The 15,031-nt window shown below is 62.7% G+C and overlaps 2 protein-coding genes across 3 annotated transcripts; both read left to right on the forward strand.

Moving 5' to 3' along the window:
• The first annotated feature begins 810 nt into the window (after positions 1-810).
• On the forward strand, positions 811-8,794 carry CCDC142 (coiled-coil domain containing 142). 2 transcript variants are annotated; one of them, XM_014053580.2, is made up of 10 exons: positions 811-962; positions 1,380-2,684; positions 3,460-3,546; positions 3,690-3,848; positions 3,940-4,097; positions 4,358-4,498; positions 6,426-6,540; positions 6,792-6,969; positions 7,041-7,249; positions 7,560-8,794. In XM_014053580.2, exons 1-10 carry the CDS (start codon positions 929-931, stop codon positions 7,820-7,822), a joined length of 2,649 nt encoding a protein of 882 aa, XP_013909055.2. In that variant the 5' UTR covers positions 811-928; the 3' UTR covers positions 7,823-8,794. The 2 variants fall into 2 exon arrangements, with proteins under 2 accessions (XP_013909055.2, XP_087579972.1); XM_087723846.1 differs by lacking the exon at positions 7,560-8,794 and having other exon boundaries at positions 7,048-7,200.
• A 903-nt stretch (positions 8,795-9,697) lies between these two features.
• Positions 9,698-15,002, forward strand: LOC106538936 (programmed cell death protein 4). Its single transcript, XM_014053581.2, has 11 exons — positions 9,698-9,846; positions 10,103-10,382; positions 10,480-10,577; positions 10,908-11,021; positions 11,940-12,161; positions 12,251-12,348; positions 12,467-12,581; positions 13,229-13,336; positions 13,546-13,656; positions 13,770-13,909; positions 14,151-15,002. The coding sequence occupies exons 1-11, from the start codon at positions 9,778-9,780 to the stop codon at positions 14,200-14,202; spliced, it is 1,407 nt and encodes a 468-aa protein (XP_013909056.2). The 5' UTR covers positions 9,698-9,777; the 3' UTR covers positions 14,203-15,002.
• The last annotated feature ends 29 nt before the right edge of the window (positions 15,003-15,031 follow it).

Below are 15,031 nucleotides of genomic sequence, written 5' to 3' on the forward strand. Positions count from 1 at the left end.
TGCTCAGGAGCCTCTGAAGTGGGTGTCCTTCAGGGCCTAGGGAGAGGCTGGGGCTTCCAGTTGGATTCCCAGAGTGTTTTCACTCTCGGGCTTCCTCTGAAACTGAGGGGGGTATAAGGGGGGATTGGGGACTTTACCTAATTTAAAGGGTCTGCATAGCACACAGCATACGCTGAATAGATGGAGGGATTACCTAACACTCAGCCACGAACAGGAAAAAAAAACCAAGGGAAATGAGGTGTTTTTTTTTGGGGGGGGGGTTCTGCTTCAGCGGCTCCTGCTCACATCCTTGAGGTGGGTCTGAACTGCAGGAGCAGCGGTCGTTTCCCAGACGCCCAGTGCGATTGGCACCGTTATTCGGCCCACCCTGCACATGGCATGGGATGCACGAGATCCTGCTGCTCCGGCAGCGGTGGGGAAGGGAAGGGGGATCCGCCGCTCAGCCCGGGCCTCCTCGCAGGGTGCTGGTTAGAGGGGAAACGGGAGGAAGCGGCGTCCTTGCACAAATAAGCAGCAGGGTGACCGCTGGACTGAGTGGGGGCAGGAGGGGCTTCCGAAGGCGGCGGCGGCGCTGCTGCGTTTGACGGGAGGGGGGATCCCGCCACCGCCCCCTCCCAGCCTCCGCCTGTCCGGAGACCCCCCCCCCGCAGCCTCCGTTGGAAGCTTCCGCTCAGGGCACGGAGCGCAGGAACCTCCGCGGAAAGCAGCCGCGCTCAGGCCAGGCCCCCGGTGCCCCCCACCCGCCCGCCCCAGATCCGGGGGACGCCTCCGCCTCCCAGCTCCCCCGGGCACGTGACTGCCGCCCGCCCCGCCCCTGGAGCCGAACCGCCCGGCAACGGCGCTCCGGGCGAAGGAGCGGCTCCCGCTGTCCCGCGGCTTCCAGCGCCCCTCTCCCTCCGGAGCGCCCCGCGGAAGGGAGCGCCGGGCTATGGAGCATCACGGGCGGCGGGACCCCGAGCCTGGTAGGCCGAGGGGGAAGCTGGAGGGAGGCGGGCCAGAAGCCTCCGGCTGAAGCGCGGCGGGGACTCCGGGGGCGGCCCCTTCCCACCTCTGGAAGGCGCCCGGCGTGCGTGTGTTGGCCTTGGCCGCCTCTCGGGCTCTGCCGGGAGGGCAACGGAGCCGGGGCTGCTCTCCGCGGGGCTCCCCCATGTTTTCCCCAGGGAGGCTCCCCCGCCAGGTGGGGAAGGGGCTGCTTGTCCAGGAGCCCCCCCCTGCAGAGGTGGGGTGGGGGGCAGCGAGGAGGGGCGTCTCCCCCTGGGCCTTTCTTCCTGCTCCAGGTTCTCGGCCGGAGCGTTCACCCTCGGGGAGGCGGGGGGGGGGTCTGGGGTGGGGGTGAGAAACCCAGGAGGGGCCGTAAGCACCCCATTTTGTCCCCACAGGGTCGGGTCTGTGGGCAGAGATCGCCAGGCCTTTCCCTGAAGCAGAGGTGCCTTTACCTGCCCTGCTGCGCCCCGGCCAGCATCACCTGCTCCTGGCTCAGCCTGGCATCGCAGCTCAGGAGGAGGAGGAGGTGCCTGGCGGCCTGGCCCACCTGGCCCAAGAGGACAACACCTACCTGGGGATGAGCTGCTGCCTGCGCACAACAGGCCTCCAAGCGGCCCCAGAGCCGGCCAGGGGGCCTTTCTCCTACTGGGCCAGGGGAAGCAGTGCGGCCCGTCAGCGCAAGACAGTGTACGCCCTGCTGCAGCACCAGCATTGCTTGCGCCTGGCTCGCCACTACTGCCGGCGCCTTAAAGCGGCTTCTGACTTTGTGCGCCGCTTGATGGAAGCCGAGTGGTGCCTTGTGACACCGGCCGGCAGGCAGAGCACTGACGGGGGACGACTGCTGCGGGGACTCTGCCAGGAGCTGCGGGTACACACCTCTCACTGGGGCTGCCTGCAGTGCCACCTGCGCAGGGACCCCCGGCTGAGGCCCCTGCTGCTTCGGCAGCCTGAGGTGCTGCAGCGCATGAAGCGGTCCCTCCAGCTGCTGGCCCTGCAGGCCCTCTGCCTGCTGGAGAGATGCTTGGACGCCCTGCTGCGGCACGCAGCCCCCGGGCCCTCCCCTCTGCTCTCGGAGGCCTTCCGGGGCCTGGAGAGCTACAACCAGGGGCTGAGCGAGTGGGGCCTGCAAAGAGCCAAGCCGGGGCCCGGGGCTCCAGGGCAAGAGGGGCTGCAGGCCTTCTCTGTGGAGAGGGTGCTGGCTGTCTTGGCCGCCGAAAGAGGATGCCTGGCCGGCGAGAGACTTTCTCGGCTGCTCCCTTGGCAGCAGGCAGGGACCAGCGATCGGAGGCCCACAGCGGCTGTCGCTTCTGGGGTGGACAAGGGCCGCCCTGCACACCTGCAGGCCTTGTGCAGAGAGGAGGAGGAGGCGGTCACAGGGCTGCTGCCAGAATTGCTTGCGTCCACTGGCGGCCTGAGGCACCGCCTCCTGCACCGGCCCAAGTGGGACCAGCCCCAGGGTCACCCGGAGGCAGCTCAGGGCCTGGCCCATACCGCACTGCCCAGGGGGAAGTCTCCTGATTGGCTGGATGCCTCTTTCACTGAAGCGGCCACGATGCTCTGTGCTGAATACCGGCCCCTCTTCTGGAAAGCGGCGTCGGCCTCCTGGGTGCGCCAGCTGGAGCTCCAAGCACACCGGGCTCAGTTCCAGAGGGGAGCCGGGGCTGCCCTGGGCCAACGGGTGACCGACGCTCTGGCGGAGGGTAAGTCAGGCATGGGGTGTGTGTGCAGGGATGAGTGCTTCGTGCTGGGCGGTTCCAGGGGGCGCGGGGGGGGGGAGATGCAGGCAGCTGGAGAAATGCCTCCTTGGGCCCTGGCTCTGCCCACCTGAGCTCTGCCCTGGCCAGGTGAAGGCTGGACCTTCAAGAATTCAGACAGCGTCAGAAATGGAGCGAGGGCAGCAGGGGTCCCGTTTCCCGGAGAGATTTGTTTCTTGCCAGTGGGATTTTTTCTCTTGCTTGGATTTTGGCTCAGCATATGACGCTCAAAACGTTTCCAGCCCGAGTGCTGCCATCTTAGCCCCAGTGAGTGGGCCTGGAGGAGATGTGGCTTGCCCCATGCCTGTCCCTCGGTTGGGGTGTTTCCATTGGCGGGTGGGGATGGTGGTTCCTCTCCCAAGGACATTCTCTGCCCGGAGTTCCTGTTTTACGGGTGGCAGAGGGGCCTTTCACGGAGGAGACTGTGGAGCTGTTGACGCCTTGTGTGGGTCGACATCCACGCTTTGTGTGTGCTTTGTGAAGGACAGGATGGAGTTTGTAGAGCTACGCATCTTGGTCATTTTGATGAACACTTTAGAATTTGGCTGACCTCCCACCTCCCCGATGCCAGGGAACGTCCCCCGGGAGGGCCCCGCCTGCCTGCTCTTAGGCCCTCCGCCTGCCCCATGAAGTCCTGCCCTCTGTCATCTTTCCCGGGGAGAGCAAAGGCTTTGCCCCCTGCCAGACTGAGGCCACCGTGAATCCCAGTTTCTGCTTCCAGCTTGCCTGCCTGCGGAGGCTGCAGAGGCCCTGAAGGAGGCGGCACTTTGCCTGCTCAAGCGTGATGCCCTGTGGCAGTGGGACCCAGGTAGGGTCCTCGGGGAGAATCAGGAGGGGGGCTGTGGGCAGCCTGGGCTGGGATGGCTCAGGACGGGAAAATCCCCATCCTGCTTGGGGGGCATCAGGGTTGTTGATGTGGGGAGAACTGCATTCCGGCCCCTCTTTGCCCAGGATTCTGCCACGCTCTGGGCGCCAGCCTTGTGGACAGGTGCTTGCCCAAGCCCACGACTGTGGCCTGCAGCCAGACAGGGCAGGTTCTGCAGAGCCTCTTCCTGCTCCTGGCCTTCAGCATGAGTAGCCTGGAGAGCCAGCCTTCCCCTGGTGCCCCAGGTGGGTCTTTCAGCTTGTTCTTGCCTTGGTGTTGAGGGAGGGGGCAGGCAGGGAGGGCGCTTTGCCAGCTGAGCTGGTTGATCTTTCACAGGGCGGCGCCAGGTCCCTGCCAGCCTCCACCTGCACCTGCTTTCCCTTGCGGTGGCTACCTGCCGTGCCTCTTCCTACTGGACCATGAGCAAAGCCTACCAGTACTTGGCCTCCTGGTCCCTTGGCCAGTTCCTCCTCGTGGCCCAAGGGGATCTGCAGGTGAGCAGCTGAACCTGAGCCCTCCCGGCCTTCGGCTGACAGAAGCTGGCCTCCGTCTTCCTCTGTTGTATCGTATCCAACGGAGCCTGGAACTCACCATTCCAAAGACAGGGGTTGGGGATGGGCCTCGCCATCCAGGCGTCCCTGAAGAAGGGAGGGAGGGAGGGAGGGAGGGAGGGGGGGGTTCTGGTGGTTGAGAGGACGGCCTGGGAGCCCCAAAGGAAGCTGTAACCTGCAAGGACAGAAGCTTTTTCTTGCAGTTGCTGAAAACCGAAGCCAGGAAGATGTTGGTGCTGGTGAGCAGGGCCGCCTTGGAGGACGGGGGGAAGCAGGGCCCCGTGGCCTCTCATCGGGAGCGGGAGCTGAGCCTGCAACTCCACTTGGCAGCCACCAGCATCCAAGTAAGCCTGTGGCCTTGGAGGGGACTGTGGCCCAGGAAGGTTGTTGGACAAGCCGAGTGGGGCCATGGAGGAGTCCAACAAGGTCAGGAGATGCCGCCATAGGCTTCCCACCCTCTTGTGCAGGAACCCTGGTCCTAGCAGGCCCAGAAGGAGGCTTGAAATCCCAGCTGTTTTGGCAGAGGCAGGAGCTCCACGTTGCTTCCCTTCGTCCTCTCCACTTCCTTCTCCAGGGCAATGCTGCATGCCAGGCTCTGCCTCCCCTCGTTACTTGTGGGCGAAGGGCCTCCAGAGATGATAGGAGCAGCAGGAGGGCCCTTAGCCTGATTTCATCTTTGGCTCCTCTGGTTGGCCAGACTGTGGGGTAGGGGCAGCCGAATGCCCTGGCGGAGAGAACGAGAGTCCCCTTCCACTCCTGGTCACCAGCGTCCTTAACCCTCCAATTCATGCCATAGCAACAATTACTCTTGTTAGAGGACTCAGCCCTCCATGTAGGGGTGTAGCCCCATTTAAAAGCCTTTAACACTTTGCTAAGGTCAAGTTGATGACCTCCCTGGCAGGCGCCCCCCCACTTCTTACCCCTATGGGCTCAGGGCTTTTTTTGCTGTTGGAGGCATTGATTGTAGGCCGCAGCTCCTTCTGAGCCCCTCCTCTCATGTTCTCGGCAATATTGGATAGCTTTAAATGCCTTTTTCCTTTGCTTTCCCATCTGCACCATCCTGTTTGCCGCTTTCTCCACTGTGTTGGAAGTCCTGTCCTTGTATTGAAAGCCCAGGCTCTTCTGTCCCTCCTCCCCCTTTTTCTCCTTTGCTGAAATTGGTGGGGCGCCTGCAGAACCTTCCTTGGCCTTTGAGAGAGGTGGTCCCTCTAGCCGCCTCCTAGCAGAGCCCAGGCTCAAGGAAGGAAACCTGCCTTATGGGTCACTTTCCACCCCTTCAAAGACTGAGCAAATCTTTGGCAGCCTCCCGTGTTTCCTCCTTCTCTTCTCTGGATGCATCACAACCTTCTCCACTCTCGGATGGGTCTTTGGCTGAAAGACCTTGGCAGCCTCTCTGCCACACCAACCTCCTGTCAGGCTTGGCTCCTCCCTGGCTGCTCTTCCTGGGTCGCCCCTGAGTTTCTGGGGCCTGTGGGGGGAGGGCGGGGGGCAAGGCTCACTCTGAGAGCCGCTGCCAGTCGCTGGGCTCAGTCGGCCCAGAGAGGAACCTGATGTCTCGTGCCTGGACTCACACCGTCCCCACCCCCCCTTCTCCTCTCCCAGGGGTTACTTCTCTGACTGTCCTAAGGAGCTCTCCTTGCTCCCCCAGGGGAACCTCCCTCCCTCCTTCCCGGAGCCTTTCTGTGAGGCTTCCTTCTCTGGCCGAGGTGGCTCCGGCCTGGTGTGCTCCTTTCCCTGTTTGCTCTGGCCAGGAACTCCCAGGAGATGCTTGGCTGGCCAAACTTTGGCTTGGAATTCCTGAGGGGGAGCCGGTCAAAGAAGCTGGCTATAGGGAAGCAATAAGGGCAGTGAAAGGGCTAGAAAGCAGGTCTTGGGTGGGAAGAGCTGGGTGTGCAGAAGAACTCTTCAAAATTGTTCACAAGTCCTTCTCAGCCGCCCCCAAGAGCAGGATGCGGAAGTGTGGATTTATTTACAGCATTCCAGCGTGATGTTGCAAGAGACGCTCCGATAGATCAGGGCAATTTCACTAGCAGAGAAGGCGGCTCCTTGACTGGCCCAGGCAGAAGCTGGGCAGTTGAGTTTATTTCCTGAGCAACGGGGTGGGGGTGGGGGGCTCTACTGACACCAGTGATGTCTTGAGCCTGGAGGAGGAGAAGGAAGGAGAAGACCAAAAGGGGCCCTTGGGTTCCTGGCATGGCCGGGGCTGCGGCTGGGCCGTGTTAGGGTCATAAGGCAGACCAGGGTTGCCCATGCCACCCTTCCCCCCCACAGCTTTTTGCAAATGACGTGCTGGAGTTGTTCTGTGTGGACTGCAGACGTGTGTCAGCAGAGGTCTTCGGACAGGCCATGCCGCTTGGCAAATACTGGCGCCTCGCCCTCCAGGCAGGTATGCGTGAATGGAAGGTGGCAGAGGGCCAGGGCTCTCTTTGCAAGGCCGGGCACTGGTGGCTCATTCAGGCTGACCAAGCCTCTTCCTCCAACCAGCAGGAGGGTCTCCACGTCCACTTCTCCTCCAAACAGCAGTGGGGAGGGATTTGCAGATCACCCAAAGGGGCCCGGGAGGGGGGGGCAGGGCGCTGAAGAGGGAGAGCAGCCACTGCCTGACTGCGCCTGCCCTCACCCGCCCTGCCCTTGCAGAGCCGCCCTCCGCTGCCAGCGAGTACGCCCAGGCTGCAGCTCAAGCTATCCTGGCTCCAGCCTTGCAAGGCGTCCGGTGGCTGCCCCAGGATTCCCAGGCTCTGGTCCTCAGCCGGGTCACAACGGCCTTCTTGGAAGCCTGGATGGAGCACATTCTGGCCCAGAAGATCAAGTTCAGGTGAGTTGACCTGTCGGAGGATGCTTTCCTGGTCCGTCCGGCAGGCGCCCTTTGCCAACTGACCCTTTCAGCCTTCAGGGAGCTCTGCAGCTGAAGCGGGACTTTGACCTGGTGCGCGAAGCCCTGCAGTCGGAGAAGTACGAGCTGCCCGCAGAGGTGAAGAAGCTGGTTCTCTCCCTTCGGGTCTTCCAGCAGACGGACAACGCCATCGCCTGCCTCCTCCAGCAGCCCCACAGGGGCGCCTTGTCCTCTCTCAGCTGGGAGGCCCTGCAGAAGTGCTGTGAGTGCCCTGGCCCGGTGGGGAGGGGGGGGGCAGGGGTGCAGGAGGGTGGTGGGCAACCCGCCCTCTCCTCCGCCTGGCCCTGTAGGGGAAGGGGCCACTGTGGACTGGCTAGAGTGAAGGGGCCACCGAAGGGTCTCGGCTGAGGAGACGTGGCGTGGCTGGGAAGGAGACCCGGGTGCCCAGTGCAGGGACTCTCTGTGCCCACCAATCCATGCTGCCCAGGGTCCTTGCCCTTGGCTGGCTCTCTCTCTGCTTGGTGGGCTTTGCTGCCTCTGAGCTGAGCCTCCCCCCCCCCTCTCTGCTCCAGGCGCACGTGATGGGATGCAGTCCTGGCACGCCAGCCTGGGCAGCCTCAGCAACCTGGAACATCTGGAAGGGCTGCCCGTCCATGCGAGAGCTGGGCCAGAGAGCTGGGCAGCTGACTTGCTGAGCCGTGCCCCAGGAGGTGGCACAAGCTCCGAGACCTACCTGAGCCTGGCCCAGCAGGAGTGGCTGGCACTGCGGCTGCGTGGGGCTCGCCACTGGAAGATGCCCGCCCTCTCCTGCATGAACCCCCCTTCGGAGGCTTGAGCAGCAGCAGCCGCCCTGGATCCAGCTGGGCCTCCAGCACCTGCACGAAGCAGCCCTCCCTCCTCTGGGGCGCATCTGAGTTGCTGGGCCTCCCAGCCTCCCTGGAAGTGGGGGCGGAGGGGTGGGAAGGAGCGCAGTCCCACGTAGGAGGCCTTTCTTGCTCTGGCAAGATTCTGCAATGGGCAACCCCCGATCTTGGTTCAGGAGCAAATTCACAAGAAGCCGCCTCTTGCTCTGAGCCGGGGCCATTCCTGGTCCCGGCTGGGCATTCTGCAGGACGAGGGAGGCTTGTCTGGGCTGTAGCACAGGGTAGGGACCACTGGTCTGGCTCCTGGGCTGCTTGGAAGGGCAGGGAGCCAGGGGAGGGGCTGTTCCCGCAGGACCCCCTCCCTTCTGGTTCTGTTACCCGCTCCCCTTTAGGGGGCATCTGGGCCTGGGATGCTAGCAGGTGCAGTTGGGGCACTTCTTGGGGTCTTTGGGAGGGGGAGGAGGGGCCTGCACAGGTGATGCAAACTCCACCTGCCCAACCTGCCTTACAGGAGGCGCAGAGATGCTGCGGCCTTGATCCTCGCTTCGGCTTTCTCTCCTCAGGCAGGGACCTGAAGGAGCGCCATTTGTCCCCAGCCCTCAAAATCCCTTTCCTCTTTGAGCCATCTGCCCCTGACCATCCAGCATCTTGGCCTTCCTCTCGGACACCAAAAAGCCCTGGGGGGTTCCTGGTCCCTTTGAAACTTTTGGCCGCCATTTGTCCTGCCCTGTTGGCTGGGCAGCCGGAGGAGCAGAAGGTTGGCAGCTCAGGCAGGTGTCCCGAAGCTCTGAGGGACTCAGGGAAGCCCCTTCCTGGCTTCAGAGGCTGCCTGTCAGTCATCCCCCTTGGAGATCTTGGCCAGGCAGAAGCGGATCACTGGTTTTCTACCTTCCTCTTGTGTGAAAGACGAAAGGCTAAAGAAATAAAGGTTATGAGATACTTCACAGCTTCCCAAGGTGGTTTGTCCTATAGATAGCATCTCTCTGTGGGGAAACCTGGCGTCATCTGGGGTTGGGGTTGACTTTTCTTGGCTGAGTTTGTTATATGAAGTCAGCCTGTGGTTAATTTATGGTTTGGTGCAACGTGCGGACATAGAACATGGGTTAAATTTGTTAAGTATACAAGCGCAGCCCTCTTCAACCTCCGAGTCTGGACCTGGCAAATCCCCCCAATGTCACTGATGCAGGAGCACCAGGCTTTTCCTGAGTTTAAGGGAAAGGAGATCTCTCGAGAGATTTCTCTTAGGAATTTAAAGAGAAAAAGGCTTTTAATCCGTTCGGAGGAAAAGGTAGGAGGATTCTGTGTCAGGAGAGGCCGAGCAGGTCCTAGCAGCACCAGGTCCCACCCGGGGGTGCATTCAGGGGGTCCTGCCTCCCTCCCTCCCTCCCTCCGGGAAGAACTTCGCCCCAAAGTTCTTGGCAGCCGTTTCCCTCGGGGGCAAATGGGGTGGTTGGGGGAGGGGCAGGCGGCCCCGCTTTCTCCACCGCCCCGGAGACAGAGGCTGCCTGGGGGGGTTGCGGGGTGGGGGGGCGAGCCCACCCTTTTTCGCCTTCTGCCTGAAGAACCGAGGAAGCTTCTTGGATGAGAAGCGAAACGCCAAGGGGGGGAAAAGGCCCAGCTGGCTGCTTTTGAAGGGGCCGGGGGGGGAAAGCGCCTTTGGGACAACCGCGTCCCAGAGCGCTGGGAAACAGGCTGGGCCGCAACCAGGGCCGGAGGGAGGCGGCGGAGCAGCCCTTCTCGCTCCGGGACTGAGGCCAAGGAACCCCCGCAGTGAGAGCGGCTTCCGGGGCAGCCACGGCAGCGCCACGCCGGCCGGACTACCAATCCCGGCAGCCTCGGCCCCGCCTCTTCCGGCCGCATTTCCGGCGCGGAGGTGGCGGCGGCTGTTGGCTTGGCGGCCTCTCTGTCTGTCTGGCGCGCGCGACTCATGTCGGCCTCGGCCATCCCGGCCAGCTCGGGGGAGCTGCTGCGGGGCGACGGCGGCACCTTCCCGCCGGCAAGTACCGCGCCCTTCCCCGCGCCTTGGGCCCCGTCCGGCCGGGGGCGGCTCCCCTCGGCGGCGCTGCCATTGGCCGCTCTCCTGGCCGCCCCCTCCCCTCCCCCCCCGAAGGCCAGCGGTGGGTGGGCGGAGCCTCTGGGCGGGAAGCTCCTCGGGCTCCCCCCTCCCCCTCCCCAAAGACCCCCGTCGCCCCCCCCGTGCAGGAGCCCCCGACCTGACTCCCCGCCTGCCCCCCTCCGCCCCCCCCCGGCAGGTCCCGGAGCGAGCGGGCGGCGAGGCGGAGGATGCTCTGGCGGAGGAGCCGGAGGGGCTGGACGGGGAGCCGCCGCCGTGGAGCCCGCAGGAGAAGGCGCTGCACGAAGCCCGGCTGAAGGCCAAGGGGAAGCGGCGGCTGCGGCGGACCTCCTCCCGCGACGCCCCCCGGGAAGCCCCTCCAGAAAAGGGCGAGGCGGAGGCGGAGCCCAGCAGCCCGAAGGGCAAGAACCACGACCGCAAGTCCCGCATGGGGAAGGGCCGCGGCCTGCCCAAGAAAGGTAGGTAGGCCGGCCGCCGGGCCCCGGAGCTCGGGCGCTGCTGCTGCTGCTGCTGCTGCCCGGAGATCAGTCCTGACGGCCGCCTCCCTCTTTCCAGGTGGGGCAGGGGGCAAAGGCGTCTGGGGAGCGCCGGGGCTTGTCTACAGCTACCAAGAGCCGGATGCCCGCGACCCCAACTATGACGAGGCTGCACAGGTACCGCCTGGGGGGTGGGAGGGTTCAAGAGCCTCCCAGGCAAAGCTTGGAAGTCCCGGCCCAGAGGGGGAAGGGATGAAAAGGCCCAGCCGGCCTTCACCCCCCCCCTCCCTGAGCCCCCCCTCCTCTTGGCCTGCATTGGGGGCTCTTTTAAGTCCACTGCTGGCCTCTTCCTTATGCAGCAGGGTTGGCGCTCCTGGCCTCTCCCCTTGGAGACCCCGGCTGAAGCAGGCTTGGGCCGTGGCGGTGGTGGCGGCCCAGAGGCTCAGGAGGGAGCCCAGGAAGGTGTGTGTGTGTGGGGGGTCTTTAATGGCTGCTGGGCTTTTTTAGGGAAAGACTGTCTATGCCACGGTGGTGCCTGAGCTGGAAGAAGAGGACTTGGAGAAGACTGTGCAGCCGATGGTGATGGAATATTTTGAACACGGAGACACTCTGGAAGTGGTGGTGAGTCTCAGCAGGAGTAGAACCTCCCCGCCCTTTGCAAGAGGGAGCCTCTGGACGCCCCCCCCCCCCCAGAGCCTTAAGAAGGGGCTGGGTTGTCTAATCAGCAGAGGCTCTAATGAGTATGCTGGTCTCTAGTTGATATCACTGAACTCCGGTCAGCCACTGGATCCGGGAGATTCCGCTGGAAAGCCAGCTGAGATGGCAGAAGAAGGAAAGAGTGAAAACCTTGATGAGAGGGGGGAGGGGCGCTCTTTTGGGCCGGGCCAGGGGGCTGCCTTGCAGGACTTTCCTCCAAGCCCCTTTCCCCTCGCTTGGGTCCAGCCATCTTGGAGCCTGCTTGAGAGGGAAGCCAGGAACTGCTCAGGGTGGCGTTCCTGGCACAGGCGTGCGCCAGGCAGGGTCCCAGCAGAAGGGCTGATGGAAGCAGCCCCTCCCGGCCTCTGAAATGAGCTGAGTTGCAGCTCTCTGGCTCTGGGGGCTCTGGGGAGGGGGCTGTTCTTAGGAGCTCTCTGGCTGACACCAAAGCTTCACAAAAGGCTGACAGGTTTATTTTTAAAAGTTAAATTATTTTATACCTTGAGAATTGGATAGAATTTTTAACACAAATTGTTTGTTTACATCGGGTTGGCTTCTCTGGAGCAGTTTGATCTGCTGTGTGTTTTGGGCTTTCATTGAAATGAGTCCCCCTGCATCGTACTTGTAAATCATGTGAGATTATCTTTGAAGATAATCGTGCCTTTACTAAAAGCTCCAGCCAGCCGATTTAAACCCTTTGCACAAGACGAGTAAACTCCGTCTCCCTGCTGCTTGCAGAAGCCCTGGGAAGTATATGGGACGGGCCCCGGGGTCCCAGCGAGGCCATACCTAGTCCTGGCGGAAGCGCAGCCCTCACCTGGCCCCTCTTCCCTCCTTTCTCAGGAGCTGCTTCGGAATCTGAACCTGGGGGGTCACAAGGCGGCCGTGTCCTCGCTGGCCGTGGTGCTCTCTCTGGAGGGGAAAGCCAGCCATCGCGAGCTGACCTCCCGCCTGCTCTCCGACTTGGTGGGGAAGGTGCTGAGTGCTGAGGACATCGCGGCTGCTTTTGACGGGATGCTGCACGACCTCCCCGACCTCATTCTCGACACCCCTGAGGCGCCGCAGGTCAGTCTTGTCCAGGAAGGGGGAGGGGGGCTTCCCTCTTCTGGACACCGTGGCCCCTGACCTTGCGGCCCCTTGTCTTGCCTGTGCAGATGCTGGGCCAGTTCATTGCCCGGGCTGTGGCCGACCACGCGCTCCCCCTCAACTTCCTCGAGCGCTACAAGGGCCGTGTGGACTGTGAGCACGCACGGTGAGAGGGCCGGCCTCGTGCATGCCATGCCCTCGGGGGGAGGGAAGGAGGCCCACCCCCCGGGCTGACATAAAACGCACATAAAACGGTTGCTGGATGTGCTTTCCTTTCCCTGCAGGGCTGCTCTGGATCGGGCTGCCGTCCTCCTGCGCATCAAGCGAGACGTCAATCGGCTGGACAATGTGTGGGGCGTGGGGGGTGGCCAGAGGCCAGTCAAGCATCTGACCAAGGAGGTGAAGAGCTGGAAGTGGGGACGCTTGGTCTGCCCTTGGCTGCCTCTCCGGGGGTTCTCCAGTGGCCCTTGGGTGCTTGGCCATCTGCCAAGTGCATGGAGTTTGGGATGGGGTGGCTGACCGAGGAATTTGGTCTTTGGGGCCAGGCACGCAGAGGGAGGGAGGGAGGGAGACTGCTCCATGCTCAAGGGAAGCACACAAAGGAGCTGCAGGCATTAGGAAGCAACAGCTGTGAAGTTGCAAAGCTGCAGGGGAATAAGAAACCAATTCCTGCAACGGTTCTCATTGTCTCATGAATCCAAGCCTGAGACTGGAAATAGCTAAACTGGCAAGTGCCAAACCCAGTTTATCTCTTGTTAAAGTGCACTGGTGAAGCACAGAGCAGCTCCCTGCCCAGGAAGGGCTGCTCAAGTGCCTGGGAGAAAGGAGAGGGGCCTGGGCCGCTCAGGAGGGGCTGGGCAGGGAGCGGAGTGCTGTGAAGTGGGAGGGGGGCACAAGAACTAGAAAGAGGCGGGGGTGGTGCTGTGAGACTCCAGCAATCGGATCCTGAAGGCAGAACCCATCCAGCCTCTTCTGCCGTCCCAAAAGTCTTGAGAACTTCCACCAGAGACTTGGCTGGACTTCAGCCCCTTACTCCCCTTCCCCAGATGAACCTCCTGCTTCGGGAATACTTGCTCTCTGGAGAGGTCTCTGAGGCCGAACGCTGCCTGCGCCAACTTGAGGTGCCCCACTTTCACCACGAACTTGTCTATGAGGTAAAGAAGCAGGGCAGGACCTCTCCTCCTCTGGAGCTGGTGGGGAGGGAGCAGACCGCGACCAGCCTGGCCAGGGAGCTCTGGCCCCCTTGATACGCCGGTGCCCAGTAGGGTCTGCTTTCCAGGCCCCTGGGCTGGTGGTTGGCAATCCCTGCCCGGCCCACTCTTGCTGTGTGCTCATGCATCCCCCACCCCCATGTTCGTGCCAGGCTGTGGTGATGGTGATGGAGTCTTCGGGAGATACGGCCGTGGCCATGATGGTGAAGCTGCTGAAAGTGCTGTGGCAGACGGGTCTGGTGACCCTGGACCAGATGAACCGGGTAAGACCCGGGGGGGCTCCAACTGAGCATTTGTGGGGGGCCCCCTGCAGGGCGGTGGCTCCTGAGACCTTGCCTGCACCAAGCCTCCCCCTCTCCCTCCCCGCCTGTCTCAGGGCTTCCAGCGGGTCTACAGTGAGCTTGGAGACATCAGTCTGGACGTTCCACTGGCCCACAGCATTCTCGAGCAGATGGTGGATCTCTGCTTTGAGGAGGGTGTCATCACCAGGCAGCTGAGAGACACCTGCCCTGCCCGGTAGGTCCCACCCAAGCCTCTTTGCCCAGACGGGGAACCACGTTGGCTTCAGGGAAGGATTGACACCCCCTGCCCTCCCCCCCCCAAAAAATCACAGCTTCCTGGCATGCTTCCGAAAGTGTTGGGTCCAGGTGTTCTTCACGCTTGAGGGCAAAAGTGGCAGCAGCCAGTTGAGATGGGAGAGGGTCAGGTGGTCCTGTGAACAGCTGAGGAGGCCTCTAACTCCCCTCCTTCTCCTCAGGGGCCGGAAGCGCTTTGTCAGTGAGGGAGACGGCGGCCAAATCAAGCAATAACTGGAAGCTTTCAGCCCCCCCTCCCCCCCAGCAATGCCTTCGACCCAGCCAGACCTGCCAGTCAACAGGAGCCCAGAAACCTTTGCTGAGCCCCCACTGTTCCCCTCTCCCTCTGAGCAGCCTGTCCAGAAGGCGGGAGGAGGTCTCTGTCGGGAGTGAGCTGGGGGCGGGGAGAGGCTGGGCTGCACTTCTGCCTGACCGATGGGGGCCGGGTGGTTCAGCAGAAGCAGGAGAGTGAGGAAGGGTCCTTCTCCCGCAGGGATTAGCCACATGCCCACTCCCACAGTGCGGCTGCCACCAGCAATGCATCTCAGGAAGCCTCAGGCCAGCTGGAACTGCCGCAGTGGTGGTGGTGGTGGTGGGGGCTGTTTGCATTTGCCGGGCAGCAGGGCTGAGAAGGCAGAGGAGGGGCCCTTCCCTCGCAGCCACCTCTGGCTAGCCCAGAGCGGCCCTGTGGGGAAGGAAGTCAGCTGGGCTCCCTGCAGCCAAAGAATCTCCTGCTCCCAGGACCCCTCCAAGCCCCCTTGCCACCCACAGATGCAGGCGGGGGCGCTGGCTGGGTTGAGAGAGCAGCCGAGCACCGCAGGGCAGATTCTCCCTGGGCTAAAGGGGAGCTGCTGCTGCTTGGTGCTGCCCACAACTGGGAGAGAGAGACAAGAGAGAGAGAGAGAGAGAGAGAGAGCAAGTGGAGATCCGTGTGGGAGGGAATCGTGCCAAACTGTTTCATGGTCTTGCAGGCAAAGGTGGATGGGATGGGTGAGTCTAATGAGAAATTAAAATAAACGATTTACTCAAAAGGCCTCAGGCATCTTGTCTCTTGCTGCAAACA

This window comes from Thamnophis sirtalis, unplaced genomic scaffold, assembly GCF_051295495.1.
Source record: "Thamnophis sirtalis isolate CommonGarterSnake01/CBP01778 unplaced genomic scaffold, rThaSir2_p1.2 scaffold_10, whole genome shotgun sequence".
NCBI lineage: Eukaryota > Metazoa > Chordata > Lepidosauria > Squamata > Natricidae > Thamnophis > Thamnophis sirtalis.